This window comes from Caloenas nicobarica, chromosome 11, assembly GCF_036013445.1.
Source record: "Caloenas nicobarica isolate bCalNic1 chromosome 11, bCalNic1.hap1, whole genome shotgun sequence".
In the NCBI taxonomy this organism is placed as follows: Eukaryota; Metazoa; Chordata; class Aves; order Columbiformes; family Columbidae; genus Caloenas; species Caloenas nicobarica.
Window position 1 is genome coordinate 16,549,153 of NC_088255.1, and position 19,262 is coordinate 16,568,414.

Consider the following 19,262-nt stretch of genomic DNA (forward strand, 5'->3'; position numbering starts at 1 on the left):
CATCTTCCTCTGAATTGAATCAAATCAGGACACACTAGAGAGAAACACAAGCTTTTTTTTTTTTTTTTAAACCAGGCTAGAGAAGCAAGAAGAAAAAAGCCGTGAATTCAAGATTGCTTGATAAAAAACTGAAAACAACAACCAGCATCATTTCACATTGAAATAGCAGATCTCAGCTATTTTTAGAAAAAAAATATTACTAATGCTCTCTTTTAATTTCAGATCCTAAGGGATAACAAAAATATTAAGGGGGCTTTCAGGATGTCTTTCTGTGGTATAGTGCAATATTGAGCAGAGATACCTGAACTGGCCCTGTGTAGGTCTAGCAGGACACCAAAGCCACAATGTCCTGGTAGCTGACCACTGGTGCCAGGGCTCCTGCAGGCAGAAAGGTCTTGTCAGGGCCACAGGCTACAGCTCGGAGGCACCCAACGGGCAAGGATATTGGTGGTACCAGCGGCACCCAATGGGCAAGGGCATTGGTGGTACCAGGGGCACCCAGCAGGCAAGGACATTGGTGGTACCACAGGCACCCAATGGGCAAGGACATTAGTGGTACCAGGGGCTCCCAACAGGCAAGGACATTGGTGGTACGAGGAGCACCCTATGAGCAAGGATGTTGGTGGTACCAGGGACACAACTTACAGTGATGCCCAGAGCAGGGCATGTCTTGGACCTCTCAAAGTGAAAAAAACCCCAAACCCTCAGCCTCCCTGAACTGTGATCCTGGCAAACACGTTGGCTCCTGCCTTACGGAAAACTCCTGCAGAAGAGGGAGGTTGCGCGCATGCATCTGGAGCAAGAAGCCCTCTGACCTGACATGGGGCGGCCTCAGTGGCATTTCCAGCTGTTGGCCACGTGTGGGGCTGTCTGAGAGCTCGACACCATCTCTTCTCAGCAGATCAGCCCGCCGGGGAAGGCAGGGGGCAAGCCAGCATCTTGGCTAGCCTTGTCTTCCAGGGCTCACTCAAGCCTGGAGAAAACCTGTTCACCGCTTGCAGACAAATGTAGCATGCTAGTACAGTCCTAAACGCTGGCCAGGCCAGCCATACAGCAGAGAATTATTTTCTTCATGTTAAAAACATTCCAATGGGCTGGAACAAACAAAATTAATTTAACAACTCCACATTCATCTCTCCTATAATTTGATTTGTATGTTGTATTTGGCTACGCAACCTCCATGAGGCTTTCCTAACTGAAGCCTGATAAAGCTTAATCTAAAATCTCCCGGCAGCTCTGTTTCAGAGTGCTGAAAGACAAAAAGGGGGCTTATTGTTTTGCAAAAATTAGCCACTGATATTAAGATACACTCATGAAAGCAGAGAGGGCATGTAAGAGAATATTACAGCTTTTTTTTTTTTTTTTTGGAAGAGCAGCCACATTTATCTTTCAAAGACAGAAATGCAAAACCAGCCAAACTTTCTGGGTTTCATCATGCCTTTTGCATATGCTACCTGCAGTTATAAAAAGAGCTATTTAGGGGAAGTTACAGCGAGCATAAGAACCATCTATTTGGTTATTTCTTGTGTACCTTCTCCCTGTAAAACAGGTGCCTTATATGATGAATCCAGTGGCACTGGGCTCAGAGGGATTTATAAAATCCTCTAGAAAATGATCTAACTTAGCTCTTCCATGCATAAAAATGTCACCACTTTAAAGGCAGTTATTTCTAGCTGTGCTATGCCCACTTTTGGAAAATCCCACTCTCTCCCTCCTGCTGCATATCTCGGCAATGCAAAACTGCCATTCCTCTCCTGGGTACCAGGGGATCCACGTCGTGTGATGAAAACCTGACAATTTTCAGCACAGAAAAGCAATGTGCCAGTGAAGTCCTGAATCCCTAATGGTGAGATGGGCAGGGAGGCAATTCATGTGACAGGTGGCAGGGAATAGCGTTTCCCCCTTACAAAGGAGGGGCACAGAGGATTTTAGACAGGGCATTTCTTCCTACGTGCTCAGTAGGAGAGAAACTGAGAGGTCAGTATGGGGGTTTCATGCCTCTTTTCCCCATAAGGGCAAAAAAGTGGGTGGCCAAGCTCTTGGGGGAGGAAGGGTGTTTTGTTTCTTCCCCTCCTGCCCCAGCACTGGGAAGGAGTTGGAAGGGCCGGTCCTTCGGGACAGACGGATCACTTGCTGCCACTGCTGTAAGCGATGCCCAACTCAGCCACAAGTTTCCCAGCTGATTTCAGAGAAGCCTGGAAACTGTCATGGATGCCTGTGCTATTGGAAAAATACTGCACGGAGTTCACTCAGCCCTGCAGCCCCCAGGAACCCAAGTGCAGACAAGACAAAAGCAGCGCCACCAACAAAGGGAAGAAAAATACTTTTAACTATCTATATATCTATATACACACACGTATATTCCTCCTCATTATTAGATCCTCAGATAAGCCCTGAAATGTAGAAGTATGAGTTATACTGCAATGAGAAAACTCACACTTGCTTTCAGTGCCACACCACCAGTGTCACGGCAAGGGAAGTGACACAGTGCCAGGTTCGGCTGCCTTGCACTGGGGTGGCTCAGTGGAGATGCCTGGGAAGAGACTTCGATCCACAACAAACTACGGCATTCTTTGGGCTGTCAGATTCAATCTCGGAGTTCAGCGAGGGCTGTGCTCCCAAAGGATAACAAATAGACTACGAGGATCATACACAGCGACAACACAGGCTTTAATACATAGAAAAGTGCTAAGAGGCATACTTACAACATTTTGCCCCCTCTCCTTTTACTAAACGTTTGCCATTTTTTTGTTTTGCTTTAGTGTACGTTGTTAACTTCTCAGAGTGCTTATAAATGACATTATTAATACATAAGGATAATTGCTTTAAAGAGAAGCACACATTTTTCCTTACCTTTGCCTGCACTTCGCCAGCAGGCATTTGCAGGCTCCAGAGCATGCTCTACACATAAATATTTGTGTTGATCTACTTCAATCCACAGGCAGAATGTAGCTAGGAGACAGACTATTTATCTTCCCTGCTCTTACCTTTCACTATGCTAAGAATGGACAGGGTTGTTTCTTAAGGTGTGAGGGACATCGACAGACCGCACGCTTGTTTTATGAGCCCTGTGAAATAACCTCGTGAGCAAACCAGCACGTGGGGCACTTCTGACGGAGGGGCTCTGGGCAAGCTGCATTTCCCGAGGTGAAGGCACAACCAGCATCTGGATTCATTCCTGTATGGCTTTCTTTGTAGCATTTGAGTTTCCATGGCATCAAAGCAACAGACCCTGTTTTACTGAAAGGCATGGACTGTGTGTTTTACTACTCTCTGTTTGAGCCTAAATATTTCATATATTTCATAAATACCATTTCTATAGCTGCGGCCTGAATCCCCAGCGTGTGCAGATCAGCCCTGCACCATCGGATGCCATGCTGGGCTGATGTCTGCCAAGGGTCTGCTCCACAACTTCTGTGTTTATACTGCACACGCAGAGGGTGATTCGTGTTTAAAATGTACACATGTGTCCTTATTTATACAGTGTGTCTGACGCAACACATTTGATCACAGTCAGCAGCACATGCTGCGTCAACGGGGGAAACAGGAAGATTCCTGCCAGAAGGACACGTATTTGCCATGTTAACCCAGATACCCTTCCCGATGTCCTGGCGAGGGTTGCTTGGACTAGGGAGCACGGGAAGAACAAGCCAACAGGACAGGTAGAGCATCCCGATATATGACCCGGAAAGCAGCTTCCCTTTCATGGCTTTTGGAGGCTTTTTCCAATACAAGGGATGAGCTACAGGCATTCATGGTCCAAAGTGCTGTCACAAGACTGAAATTAAAGTATTTCTATGGGCTAAACAGCTGGACCAGTAGGTGGACAGTGCAGAAAGGAATTCCCTGCAAGTGTAAATGGAATAAATCATCAAGCTCCCTTACAAGTACTCAGTTCTTCCAGCTTTAGTGGAAGGTGTGGACCCAAACCATACTTAAACTTTCACACTGAATTCCTCTTGCTCTTTTGGTTTGGCCCCTTCATAATATCTAAACAAGTGCAAGCATTCACTTACTGTTTGTTATTAAATCTAGTGGCACGATGTCCACTACATTCAGGCATGACACACATGCTGCTCACATTACGACGACACAGAAGTTCCTACAGGTGAAAACAGAAGTCTGCAGAACAGAGCCACTGCAAGGGGAGGCACGAGACCTATGTCAGGTATATGTACTATTTTGTACCTGATTCACCCTCGAAATGGGCCAGGTGTTTTCCTGAAACACTTTGCTTTCCACCTGCAACTCTTTTGGAAAGCAGCAGCCTGTCCCTGTCCTTTCCTGGTTTTGCACGATGTGCTCCAAGAGAACGGCACACACGTGGACCCAGCATTGCAGAGCAAGACGTGGATGCGATGGAAGGGAAGAGATGCAGATGGAGCACACTGATTTCTGCCTAAAATGTGATTACAGCAGGTACTCGAGGTGCACGTCAAAAAAGACTCCTGCAGCAATAGGTGAGCACATTTACTTGGAGCACTGAGCCATAGTGGCAGCTGGGCAGGTCTATAGTGCAAAGAAGATGCAGGGCAAGCAATTACCAGCTTGGTGTTACCACCCTCAGGTGCAACCTTTGCACCGAGCCAGCCTGCTGCACCAGCAGAAATCCTAATGACAATGCAGAGATTCATTGGCACCGGCACACTGTAGTAGGGTGCTGACCTGACTAAAGTGCACAGTCCATGAAAGGGGAGTGGGATTGGAAAGGGATAATCTTCGTAACAAAATGAAATAAAAAAGGAAAGTAGGAAAAGTCCAGTCATCCAGCGGAACGGGGAAGGAGTTGTTAATCTATGAAGAAATCAACCTGTAAACCAGATTCTTTCAAAGGATAATGATCAGCTGTAATGGTAAACATATAATAAATTAACTAACAAAAGGCTCTTAGTTATTTTTTTTCCCCCAAGTAAGATTCTTAGAGAAAATAAATAGTTATCATTTTGCTTTAGCAATTCCAAGTTAAGATTTCGACAATGTATCATTTTAAATTTACATTTACCATGTTGTTGTTTTGGATAGATTACACTTATTGCTACAGAGTATTTTGTGGTTATTTAGGTTTGACTAAAATACATAAACGACAATCTGCAAGAGTAGAACTGTTCTGCCCAAAATGCTTTTTGGCCTCCCAGAGAGAACCCGAGGGCATGAAGAGACTGCAAAGTTGTTTTGAGAGAGTTCTCGTAAAACATGGGCATTTAGAAAGCAAAAACAAATTACCGGGAGTAATAATGGAGGCTATAAATGAGACAAATATCTTGTTCTCATTCAGAAACATTGCTGCAAATGCTCTAAACTCTCTGCCTCAAAATGATGATGTCGCTGCACTGAACCTCCAGAACTTGGACTTCGGATGCTGCTGCAGCGGGGATGCACTCAGACACGAGGATGCCATACCATGCAGAAAAGGCAATACCTTCCTAGGAGGCCTTAGTTGCATTTCTGACATCAGGACCTGTGAAACAGTGAATAGTGAAACTGCTTTGCTTGAGCAGTGCTGTGCCTATGATTGCCGGTTGGTAGCTGGAGCCATGCCTCTAGTGCAAAGCATGATAGGAGAGACAATCCAAATGTCTTCTATGCATGTTTTAGCAACATTACAATACCATGTCTTCCAAACTGCATATCACTACCACTGAACAAAGAATAGCAAGGAAAATGACCGCCTGTACACTACTAGAGAAATGTCCCAGGTGTTAATTTAGAGTCCAAAGCTAAGTAAGTTTTACTAGAGTGAATTTATGACTGCTTATTATTTAGCTTAGTCTAGGATCATAATTAAAGATGGTACTCTAAGGCGAATTCCCACTGATGGGAAACAGCATCATTTGAGACTCCAGCAAAGAGTAATCAGACACCTTTGGGGAAGTAATCAGGCATCTGTGAAAGAAAACTCTGATGTCAAGAGCCCCTCACATGGGATGCTTGTTTAAGTGTTGTGAGGCTTGCAGCACGTTTAATGAGACAGAAAGGTTAAAGTTGGTTATTTTTTTTCCCCAGCATTAAAAAACATTAAGAGAAAGAAACAACATCTGATGGTCCTATTTGGCAGCAAAATAAAATGAGCAAATATTGTTGCACATGGGATACAACCTAAACCAAGGAAATGAAACACCTTTTCCTCTTGAGCTTCCATGCCTGCACCTTTACTGAAGCAGGTAATGTTTTGTAAATACATCTCTGATTGATGGGCCAATATGTGAAAGTAGTAAGGAACATGCAGACTTAGGTCCTTGAGCTGGATGGACTTTCATGTAAGAACTCTGTCTATTTGTCCCTGAAGAGCAATGTACAGTATTAAACTGATAAATAATTAGCAATCCCTCTAAGCGTAGCTGCTTGAAAGCAGCCCAGGAAGAGGCAGGAGCACAATATGTGATGTGGCAGAGCAACATAGTCCTGAGCCACAGAGGACAGGCCAGAGGAGAAAGGAGATAATTGTAACAGAGATGGTCATATGCAAAAAATCAAACGCTGCCAATGTCACTCATACTTATCTGATGAATACTTTACAAATACATCCCGGATTTAATATGTCTGCACAGAGAACATCTAACTTTTCAAAACTTCATATAAATCAATACTATAACACTGGTGAGCCCGCCTGTAAATTTTACAGGCCCGATGATCTACAAGATTTAACAGCAAGATCCACTGTGTACCTTGAAGCTCTAAAAGTTTCATCTTCTTAAGAAATATTGTTGTATCATGGTTTATTATGAATCCACCAGTTGCTACGATTACATAGCTGAACGGTATTTATCCTGAATGGCATATTTCAGAAATAAGATGTTTAAAGATTATTTGTATGGTTTCCTGAAACAGCTCCAGGGTCAACTTAAGAATTAAGCTCAGCTCACGGGCTTTGATTCAGCAGAGGTCTTATGTATATGCTTTTATTCCAGGCGTCCTCAAGAGTGTTGTTTTAAATCAGCTTTTGCTCTCTTGCTAAATACTAACACAAAAGGAAAACTGGAGTTTTCACTCCCAAGCAAAAAATTAGCTCCCTGCACTGTTTCAAATTAGCTAAAATTTTTTCACCATCTTGTGTTCTGATGATTGAAAACACCTTCTCTCCCTTCACTATCTCTTCAAAACCAAAATGAGTACGGAGAGGAGAGCAACCTCAAAACAAAAGGCTGGTAACATTCATATCGGTTAACAAACTGGATCTAAATGCACTGACAGTTTTGGTTGACCTAAAATAGCCTTTCCCAGAAGACATTTTATTTACCAAATGCCAGCACTTACAGGGCTTTGCTAAGAAAATACTCAAAAGACTGGCATAAAGTGAGAAATAGTTTTCCTCTGGTGTATCTGCAGGTTACGCTACTGGTCACAGTTCTGTGACCTGAGATAGCTTTGATAGCTGGGAGAAAAGACTCTCCTGTTTGGTGCCAAACTGTTTAGGATAACACGTTTGACAACGGACAACTGCAGAACTGCATCGCTCTGTGCTGATCTGAAATTCCCTATTCACTGGGGAATTCTGAAAATTACTCGGAAAATTATGCAAATTGTTCTGGGCACATTTTCCTCCGAAATAAGAAAGACTTACGTAACGAACGCTACACTGTTTTCTAGATTAGCAATACTGCCCACAGACTTAATAGAGTGTGACAGAGGAAACAAATTGCAAAAATTCACACCGACAAACAAATCCAAACTTCCCTTCCAGAGCTGAAGACCATCACAAACCATATCACTTCGCAGCAAGTAAAAGACACATTTTCATGACCTTGCCTTTTTCTACAACACACAAATCTGAGCACGGGGAGGGTAGAGAGGAGCCAACATGTGACAGCCATTGGTCACATTGCTTAATGCAATGTGGAAAGCATCGAGATGCAACCATGAGGTGTGCAGAAGAATCTACATAAAATAAATTTGTTGTGCTAACCCCACACTCTTACATTTGTACGCTAGACTGTCTGGTTGAGGAGCGCTCTGTGCACTCGGCTTCTCAGTGCTTTTGCATGAATGACACTATATAAAAAGGTACTGTATTTACTAGCTGAATAAACAATAGGTTTTGCTTTCACTCAAGTATTATGACTTCAACTCATCTTATTTATATGTCAGTAGTTCAGAATGTGCAGTGGACCAGGCACATCATCACTGTTCACCTTTGTCAAAGAAGGGTCCAGAAACATCCACGCTGTTAGATCTCTGGAACAGCTCTAACTCATCCCAGTAACCTTTGGAGGATACGCTACAATCCACTTTGTGTTAGCAACACTGCAGCAATCTATTTGTTTTTAAGTTCATGAAAAAAATGCACCTATTTTCAGTGTCCCCTGGTGTGCACGCAACCCAAAAAGGGACAAGTTGATAGAGACAGTAAAAAAAAAGATTGGCTGCCCAGCCGTTAGCCTCCTATAGCAAAAGCTCAAAGGGAAAAAAAAAAAATCACTGACTCTAGCATCATCCCTGCCATTAGATGACACACTGAATGTTTTCAAGTCATGGGAAATGGGGCAACGCACCTTCCCCGCCTGTGGGTCTCTGTTGAGTATGTTGTAAGCTGAAGGCAGGTACAAGTACAGAGTGTTACAACACCTGGACATGTTGGGAGAGGACCCAGAGAGAGTTTTCTCAGAAAACCAGTCCCCAAGCTTGTAAAGTGTCAAGTACCCAGGTACCAAGCTATCTAAACTCGGACTAATGTTTGTGCAGCTCCCTTGCTCCTGGAGACTGGCTCACATGTTAACTAAGCCATGTGCCCTTGGCTGAATCAAAGTCAACGTGAATCTTTCCAGTTATTCAAGTGCTCCTTCAGCATGAACACTCCCAGCTTCAAGATCGGGCTATTAACTAGAGACCTTAGCATTAGTAATGCTCTGTCAAAATTGTGGGTTTCGGCTATTTACTATGGGGGTGAAAATCACCTAAAGCATTTTTATAATCTTAAAAAACCATCCAGTGAGGCAAGGAATATGCAGGCATGTGGCCAAAGCAGTAAAATCTTTTTGAATATTATACCACATTTACCAGAGGTACCTTGGCTGCACTCAAAATAAAAACTAGTCAGTTTTGTCACCTTTAACATAATGTAACCTATTAAGTTTCATCACTGTTCTGGGTAAGTAATATGTACACAGGATATAACTGAAGAAATAAATATTGACACCTGTTGCTGTTAAAACACTGACTGAAATCTGCAGGCCAGAGCATCAGAGCGTAGCTCTGTTCCTTCATTCCCAGGATCTCCTTCTCACTTCTGATGTAAATTCTCCGTCCCAAGGCTGCCTTTAATGTACATGAGGTTTGTGTACGTGTATATTATATATATAAAAATAAGCACGCTCACAGAATAATGAGCCCTGAGAAATACACTCTTCCAGCACTCTCTTGGGAGGGTGAGGTTGCTGAACGCAGCTGTTTTCATGATTCACATCCTCTAAAAACTACACGCTCTGTGCCTGGCCAGGTGAAAATGCCAGGTATGAAAGGGAAGCTTGTAAATCTGCTTAGCTGTTTCCTTCTGGCAAACTCTTCTTTACCTCTGCCCAGAACTGCTTAAGCACCAAGCACTTCTCAAGACTGAAGACTGGGAAGTACATGTCATTCCTCCTACCTATAAATAACACCATTCAATAAAATAAAGGCAAATAAAGGTAGTAAATGGTATTTATTTCTAGTCTTATTTTATCCAGTACACATTTCTCTCAGAATTTTTCACGTGCTCCTCTACCCAGGGCTGTCTGTGCCAACATGACTGCAACCTCCCTCCTGCCCCCCTCCATCCGACTCATTATCCAGTGTCTGACACAGGCAAGCGCCAGCTGCTCTACAAAAAGGCACATGAAACATTTCAGCGAGACATTAGAAAATCACCTGCCTATAAGGAAGAGGTTTTTTCCCCATCACCATTACCAACAGATTGATAAAAACGTTGAATTCAAAGGTTGATGGCTCTTCAGAAGTCTTGTTACTGTAAAATTGAAACCCATAACCACATCTGGATACTCTATTCCCATTCAAACACCCAACGAGTCAGTGCTAATGGGGCCGAAATTTTACCTCTGACCTTTTCCCTTCCTGTTTCCCTTTTGTCAGGCATCAATAAGGCCCTACGGCCAGTCAGCAGAAACAGGGACGTCGCCAATTTGACTCACATATTCTGTGACTTTATTGTCATGGCACGTTGTGACAGCAAGTTTAACAGGTAATCGCAGGCACCCACAGGATTAGTTAATTTATTGACACACACCAACAAGAAATGCCTGCACAACCTGCATTATTTCTTCGGTAGCTCACAGCTATCCTCGACACCATTTGATAACAAAGTAGACAAAAAAAATCCTCCTGTTAGTCCAATGTAAAATTCTTAAGTGTAATCTACCTTTGGAAGCTTCTGTGCCAAGTGGATTTTCCAAGATGTCTGTCATATCTTGGCTCCACGCATCCTTCACGGCAGACTTAGACACCTTCCTGTTGTTCAGCCTTTGCTGCGGCCGGAAGTTATTCCTCAGGTACTCCACGGACTTGACGTGGTCTTGCTGTTCGGTGGTGAATATGGAGTAGAATGCCTCCAGCTGACCGCAGCCATCATGGCAGGGGAGAAAAAGGATGTTAATTAGAAAAACAATGTGGTGAAATCTGGGTGGCTGATAAGAAAGTAAAATGGCAGGAAGTAAAATGTTGATGCCAAGACTGATAAACCACAGAGGAAGTCAGGCTGCCCACTGAAATCACTGCCAACTGTCTTATCTTGGCACAGCGCTTATCCTGCCCAACAAGAGAGAAGGCCTTCTAGCAACCCATGGACGTCTGTCATGGGCAAGGAAACATTTGCCCTTAGACCTCTTGTCTGGAAGGATTCCATGTGCGACACAGCCACGTCAAACCCTCACCGCTGGCACCGTTTTGTTTCACCGCATTGTCTCAAGAAGTGCTCCCAAGCCCATCCACCCCAAGAGTCTTCTCCAGGACAGGGCAATGCTACCTTATCTCCAAACACCTTATGAAGTTTAGCTGCCAGGCTAAGCTTTACAGACAGCTCTTGCAGCACTTTTGCAGGAAGGTCACCACAGTTGTCACACCTTTATGGGATGGACACCCAAACCCATGAGCTTACTTGTCCATAAGCAGGTCAGTAGCAGAGTGCAGCAACCTCAGGACAACCAGCTCCAAGTGCCCTGACCTTCCTACCAACCACTGTTCCCTCTCATACCCAACTACAGGGTGAGAAAAAAATAATACAGAATAAATGTATTTAGGCACAGTTAGCACATACTCCTCTGAGAATAAGTTTCCTCTGTTGGATTCAAATCTGAGCTATTTTTAATAAAATGTATTAACCTGTAAGAAGGAACGGTAATTCGAAAATTTTTGTGTTACTTCGTGTTACTTCGTATCTTAGTATTTCTTAGAAAGAAACTTCTAGCAAACTAAGGTGAAAATATTTTCAGCTAATGTTTTTCTCACAGCTATCAAGGTCAGTACAGGATTTACTAATAGCTTGTTATCATTTAGGTCAAGAAGTAGAATTAGTTATGTTGCTGCTGGAAAGGCTGAGTAAGACAGAGCAGAGTAGGATTCAGTCTTGATATTGTTTACATCAACATCAGCTACAGATACTGACAGTATGGATTTGGGGAGTACAGAATCTGGCTCAAGACTTTAAAAAAGGACTTGAATTAGTCACAGCTCAACGACAGGTCACTTTGAAAGCTACACCCTTTTCATTAAGTGCATCTGCTCTAAAAGCCACAAAGAAGTTTGTGAGAGTCCTGAAACTTGCTAATAGGAAAAACTGTCATTGTAGCCTCGGTTGATAGCACTAATAAAAATAATCAAAGAAAGGTGCAACAGAGCAGATAAGCATCCTCCACTGAAGCGAGAGGCACTCACTACCATTATTTAATTTCCCTTCAAACCAGTAAACTGATCCCCCTTCTACTGCTGCCATCCAACTGGCTCAGTCTGCTGGGCTTGACAATCCCGGTTATTAGGTTTACATCTGTGAAACTTCTCTGACCACCAGGGCAGGAGAGAGTCAATTTTACAGATTTCATTTCAAAAGTAAGTCCCCCTGCAGTCGGTTGTGCGTTGTGGAGGATAGTGGAGATATGTTTAGGAATGTTATCACTGGGAGCAGCACACGGAGAGTGAGAGGGAGAAGGGATGGACCACACAATTCTAATCCTGAGTTTGGCAGCTCTGCACCAAAACACAAAACCAAGGGAACTGAGTCCTGCTACAGGCAATCATCTCCAAGACAAAAGCACAACTCAGGCTTCTACGCTTTTAGCTGTAGCTTCCTCCTAATCACAACTACTTTTACTGTACCTGCAGGGAAACTGAGGCAGAGGGACAGCACGTGACCAGCGGGGAGAGGTGACAGCCAGCGACTAGTTCCCACCACAGGCACCAAGCCCAGGTACCACTTCCAGTTTTGCAGGTACTGACGGTGAGATCTGGATTGTAATTTTTTTACACCTTAGATGTACGCCCTGCTCCCTGGTTCTCAGCTGCAATTGTCTCTCTGATTCTTCAGAGAAACATCCTGAAAAATCTTGAAAACCATTTCCTAATGATGAGCAGGAGCCCTTCAGAAGCATTGGTGGGAGGGTTAAAAAAGGGGCAAAGGGACTATTATCTTATACTTTTGTCTTAAGAAAAGAAACCAACAGATGATCCTGCTATGCCCTTCTATGAAAGCACAGACCAGAATTCTTGTACATATTTACACATCTTTTGCACTTCACGCACTGGAAGCAGTTTTGATGAAGCCAGCTAACAGGGCTTAAGGTTACTTTATAAAAGCTCAGGAACTTGGATAGCAACCACTCCTCTGAAGTCGAGTCTCTAGGCTTATATTTCCATGGCATTAATTGAATTTTTAAACTTTCAGAGAGAACTTTTAAAATATTTTCTTCTGCCATGCTACCTTGGGGAGGTATAATTGCACTTTAACAACTGCCAATTCAAATATGATTTTTAACCTTCCCCTTTTTATGTGTTCGAAGTATATATAAGTCACTTCAACTTCATTTTTACTATAAAAATATTATCTACCACAAATGAGAAATTAATTTATCTAGAGCTGCCAGAAAAAAAAAAAATAGGAGCTGCAGTCAAGGAGCTACATTAATGCTCTTCAAGGAGTACAAGCGCTCCCCTTCAGAAGAAGAAATGAAAAGCTCTTATAAGACTATTGTAGATAGAGGGAAACTTGATCTAAAACTCCAAGTCATGTAATTACAAACCATTAAAGCTCGATGTGCACAGTCTTCTAAGGGTTGGATATACACATGGCAATTAAAAATACTGAAACCGTTATAAGCACAATGAGATACTCTGAGGTATGCATTACGAGAGATAATGCAATGCTTTGGGTCATTGAATGCACTTAGCTTTACAATGCATCTGGCAGGGTGACACGGCTTGTCCTATTTTGTTGTCTAATTATCAGGAAAGATGATGATGATGGAGCACTGAGAATAAAATAGAGAAGCCTCCACAAATGGACCACTTCAGTACTGTCCTTTTTACAGCAAGGTATTTTGCACAAAAGCAAGGATTTAATTGGAACACCAACAAAGCTTAAACAATATCACTTTCCTCCTCTGGGATTACAGGCTGCTTCACGGGGTTTCTGATAAAGAAGGTTAAACTATGGCAATGGATTATGTTGCACTGCTTCTGTTAGAGGAACAAATAATAATCATAGCAATGGCAGGGTGGCAGGCTCTTAAAATACACCCATCTAGAACTGCCAAGGGGAAGAATAGTATTTTTTTATTCCACATGTGTTGTAGCATCAATGAAAGCCTGTCTACACACAGAATTCCCAGCCCTTCAACCACACATGCATGCATAAAGCAGCCCAACGCCTAATTTTAAAGGCTTGACTTGGCACAGTTACTATTGTACAGCACAGGAAAGAAGCTATGCCAGGATAAAGTACCCTTAATACCATTATAGTGATGGCCGTAATCGGTATTTATCAGTTAATTTGCATTTGCTGAAAAAGAAAAATGAAGTCATGACCCACCTGATGCGTATACAGGGCATAAAACTGAGGGTGGGCCAGGCCTCGCAGCCACCATATAAACAGTAAATTTATTGATGTAGTGAAAAGCTACAAGGGATTGCAAGTATCCTGCAGGCAAGGACAGAATTCAAAATGATCTCAACAATCAGACAAATAGCCTGCAAAAAACAAAGGGTCTGATTCAAGCGGGACCATGTGCAGAGAGTCGCATGCTTCGGCCAGAACCGTGGGTTGCGTGAAGGCACGACGTGCCCGGCGCTGCTAGAGAGAGCCCTGGGGAAAGCCTCCAGCAAAAGGGTTCCTGCTGACCGGGAGCTGAACGTGGGCAATAACGTCATGCTTTTGTGAAAAAAGGCAAAATAATACCAGCATGGGTGGTCGGACACAGGAATCACGCCGTGTCCCTCAGCCTTGGGAGGGACCCAGCTGAAGCGCTGTGACCGGTTTTGAACATGGCACTTCAAAAAAATATGCAAGAGTCTATGGGAGGAGCAATGGAGTCTAGAAAACATGAAAAAAAGCCTGGAGCAGGAGCATGGTAATCGCTTTCCACCCTTCTGAAAACTTAGAGAACCAGCATCTGCAAGTCATGACCACCCAGTGAACTATTCACTTATGCTTTACAGAATTAGTGCATTTAAAAAGTTTGTTTTCAGTGGCTTAAGCCAGATGAACAAAAGGAAGGACTAACTTCAGCAGGATGGCTTTCTAAGGACAACAATCTCGCAATGCCAAAATACACTTAACTGGCAAACATCTGACTCCATCTAGCCATTACTTTATTTGGACCATTCTTCTCCAGACAAATCCCAGACATTGTGTCTATTTGCATTAAAAGCTGCTATGTGCTAATTTTAAAGATCTGTGCACCAGCTCTCTAAGCACATAATGGCAGCTTTACTGTGTTATAAAAACAGTTAAGCATGGAGAATTAATGGAAAGACGTCTTTTCTAATGTAATTAGTTCAAATTACTAAATCTGAGCAGAACTGAAATCAGTCACTTTACTTTGAAAAGAAAGTTTCAATTAAAAAGAATAAAAAGGAACTCCATGTAAATATTTACACTATAGCTTAATTTAATCTTAACAAAACCAATACCAAATAAATCATTTAAAGGAAACTGGGTTTCATGTTGTACTGTCTTCATAAGACTGATGGCTCATGTTCAGAAACAATATTACTTAAGACAAAAACAAAAAAATCACTGCCACTTCCTTTTTTGTCAACAGAAACATTTTTGTTCTCAAAATTAAAAAGGCAGGTTTCGAAAACACCTTCTTAGACAGGGCAAATCAAGAGATGGACTTCACTAACAAAATAAACACACCTGATGGTAAGAAATGGGAACGGGCTTCCGAAAAACGATCCACTCCACGATCTCGCTACACGGAGGAGTAGTCAGAGAACCTGCGTAGCGGTAGTAACTCCCCAGCGATGTCGGCAGAAGGTCCCTCAGCACAAAGGGATCCAGAAAGGTCTCCTTCTCTGTGAGGAAGATTGACAAGCAGAATTACACTTTTTTTTTTAACGTGTCTTTAAAACAGACATCACATTGATAAGCAGTCTAACAAGGTGTAATGGCAACAACATATTTTATCATATATATATAATGAAAGATGAAAACACCCTATCAGGAAGGCTCTATAAGAGCTGATGCGTCTATTATTAAAAGAGCAGCCAAAACGCTAGTCAACCCTATCGCGAACACGCACACTCCTATTTAGAAGGCGTGCAGGTGTGAAATGCCCTTGTTATCCCAACGGTTTGTGTTAGCATAGAAATAACACCGTAATCCATGGTTTCAGCACTCAGTAAATGGATCTTCTGCCTGATGGCAGTGAGGGTTCGCCAAGACCCAGCGAGAACAGAGCTGGTCCTCGGTGGTCCCGCTTGCTGCTGCCCGACCAAAGAGCCTCGGGTAGTGCATCCCCACAATGAGGGAAAGAGATGCGGGAGCTGGGTCAATCCCCCATGGGTTGCTGAGATGGAGGAGGCAGAGCCACACCGCCCAGCCAAACTTCTCCGGGAGGCGCTGGGGGTGAGCTGAGGAGCAGGGCTGGAGGGCAGCAGGACACCTCCAAAGCTGAGCTCCAGTTCAACGTGGTGCTCGAAGCAGCACCCGGGCAGTGCTCGTTCGGGACCACTCGCACCCGGCCGTGCAGGCACGGCCGGGGTGCTGCTGGGTACATCCAGCACAGCACCAGAACCATGTTCCAGAGGTAAAACCGCTGCCTCTTCTCCCTAAGCCAAAAAACTCCTTCCCAGGTTCCACCAGTCTGGGGACACAGTCTTTCCTGAGAAGCTCCTTGGACAGCCTGAAATGCAAACCTAAGCACTGAAAGCATTAACTTCAAGTAGCAGTGACAAGCTGGTAATATTTAACACTGCGAAGAAAAGTAAATAAATGAAAGGAGGGAACAGCTGCAGGCAAGACAATTTCCCTGCCATCTCTGAGCATTTATCCCCTGCAATTTATGTTGACTAGAGGCTGAAGCTGCCGCTCAGTCTGTGCAAAGGTGTTCAGTGCCTCAGGGCACGCTGACACGCGAGGCTCTCCCGTACATCTCTGGTCCTCACTTCCTATATTCTTCGTGCCTTGAACAAGAGTCCACATTTGGGTAGCAGGAACTCTTCTCTCTCTGTCTCATCAGAGCTGCCAAGCAAACCCGCGCTCCCCGCAGCAAAGCGGAGAGGCAGGTAGGCTGGTGATTGACACGTCTTCCAAAGTCAGAAGGACAAGATAAAGGATGGCGTCTGCAGAATTCACTTCCACAGCACCCCACGGTTTTCTAGAAGTCTTGATTGAATCAAGAGTTGCCTATACCTCTGAGCAGCAGTCTGATAATCGCGGGGATTTTTTTTTTTTTCTCCTCCACTGTTGCTGCAAGGTGCAAATACATGATGCACTTCAGACACCTTTCTGTGCCGTATCAACAGGTGTGCTATGTTTTCATAGCTTTTAATCTTCCAAACTATGAGTAATTCTACTGAAGTCAAAGTATACATTGCAAAATAATACTGCAATCTCTTCATTAACAATTTTTTCCTTCTAATCCAAGCAGGCATCAGCCACTTTTGCATACCTCAAAAGGAAACAAACAGTAAAATACATCTTTTCCTCTTCATATCATGCCTCTGGGAAAAAAAAAGTGTGCTTAGATAATAAATAGTAAAATATATATGATTGGCCAAAGTTCAAAGATATTCTAATCAAGTCATAATCATAGAAAAAGGTCATATTTAATTTGATTGGCTTATTTTTATGCAGGAAAAATTGGTTAGAAAAACTGCAAACTCAGTCACAGGATGTGCTTTCCGAATTCAGCAGACATACATCTTCACTGTGAAATGACATGGGTTTTCTGTTTAAGAAACTGTCTCTCTCTCTATGGAAGCTGAGCACACGGTGGACCGCTATGAATGTGAAAGAGTATTTGAACATGCAAACATTCTCCTTGTGTCAACAGCCAATGACTATACATGAAATAGATGGGAGGTAGAGGCACATTTTGAAAAGGGCTTTCCTCTTGTATTTAAGAAAAAATGTTTCAGTTAAAATTAACAATCTAACTATTTTTAACTTTCATAATCTTTTATTTAGAATGATGGAATCACTTAAGATGCCGGACAAACATTCTGTGTGAAACCGAGGAGTATCTCTTTATCACAGGATGGCAGGAGAATGAAGCTCATTTTACACTTTCAAGGATTTTGTGCCATATGCTGACAATATTATATTTTAATAATTAATTGTTCATCAAAGGAAAAGATGAAGAACAGGGATGCTAAATTCAAAGTTATTCAAATTGCAAAAATGAATAATGCATGACTTTTATATTAAATACACACTGTATTAAGTAGTCTACATTTCATCCAACTCTGTCTTTCACTTTTAAACATTTTGAACTACAATATGAATAATCAACCAAGGGAAGCTTATTTAGACAGAGAAATACTTTATTTGAATGCAAACTGGAAATATCCGACTATGATTAAATTTTGGTTATCAATTAGGAAGGGTTTTTTGCTAAGCATTTTGAAAGTCATAGTCAGCTGCGAAAGAAAATATTTCTTGAGGAAAAAGTAGCGTTGCTAATACACAGTTTAAGTAGGGCAGGGTGTACTCGAACTAATTTTTCATGGCTACGAGCAATGCTGTAGACTTTCATTAATGAATTCCAAAGATTAAAATAAAAAAATACATATAATTGGATTAAAATTACAACTAAACCAGATGATAATCAATTGATTAGGCTTTAGTAACCTAACACTTTTGAAAACAGATCATTCATTTGTATGACTTCCATTGAGATGCATGGTGCGGAGTTTTAGAAACCAGAGTCACAAACAGATATTCATGTGAAGCTTAAAGAAAAAGGGACTCACAAATTCAGGAGTCTATTTCCCAGATCTTTCAAGAGTACACAGAAACAGTAAATGCCATGAAGTTACGTTCCTAAGTGCTTGAGACCTTTCTGCAAATGGGATTTTGAAGTCATGTCACTTTTAAAATTTCAACCTTAAATCGGTTATTGTTGCTGATAAAAATGTAAGGAGAATCATTTGCAAGCTAAGCAACTGCATTGACTGAATATGGTAGAAATATTTTATATACATATACATACATGTATATACATAATTCCTACTAAATGGGAAAGAACAAGGTTGGAAATAATATCAAAGCTTTTTTCACTCTCTTTTCTGACCAGCTCCTCTTTCCCATTTTCAGTGCTTGGGACGGGCATGAGTTGGGAACAGACCGAGCAGGGTGAGGAGTTTATAGGAGGGAGGAAGTGGACAAGGCTAGGAACTGCATGATCTACAAGACAGTATTTGCTGACAGGTACCACAACAGTAACTGGCAGACAAAAGCAATATCACACACCAGCGAAAACACCTGTTCACTCCAATATTTCCAATGAAAGAATTCGCAAGTACCACCGATTCATTGTTGACAATTAAGACAATGAATGTGACATTTAATCTACTGAGTGTTCCACGGCATAAAAGGGCAATATTGTATCTTAACTCTTAAATTCACAAAAAAAGAATTAATAGAGCCAGCTGGTAATATATTTGACCTGATACAACATTCATGTCTACCTCCCGTAACAGCAATGTGAAAAGTAGCAGCCAGGATATTCTTTGTTTGGGCGGATAAATCTCCCTGCTATTTTGCATGGGACCAAGGGCAATTTTTTGTACAACTCAACCAAAAGGCAGAGCAATTGCAGGCATGCTTTAAAAAGCTGACC

The 19,262-nt window shown here is 42.5% G+C and overlaps 1 protein-coding gene across 1 annotated transcript in view; it reads right to left on the reverse strand.

The window, feature by feature from the left end:
• PTPRG (protein tyrosine phosphatase receptor type G) overlaps nucleotides 1-19,262 on the reverse strand; it is a 410,558-nt gene that overhangs the window by 88,477 nt on the left and 302,819 nt on the right. Inside the window, exons 7-8 of the mRNA XM_065642503.1 lie at nucleotides 15,335-15,492; nucleotides 10,349-10,541 (exon numbers count right to left, since the gene is read on the reverse strand). Of these exons, the coding sequence (XP_065498575.1) occupies nucleotides 10,349-10,541; nucleotides 15,335-15,492 (351 nt within the window). The remainder of the gene's footprint in view (nucleotides 1-10,348; nucleotides 10,542-15,334; nucleotides 15,493-19,262) is intronic.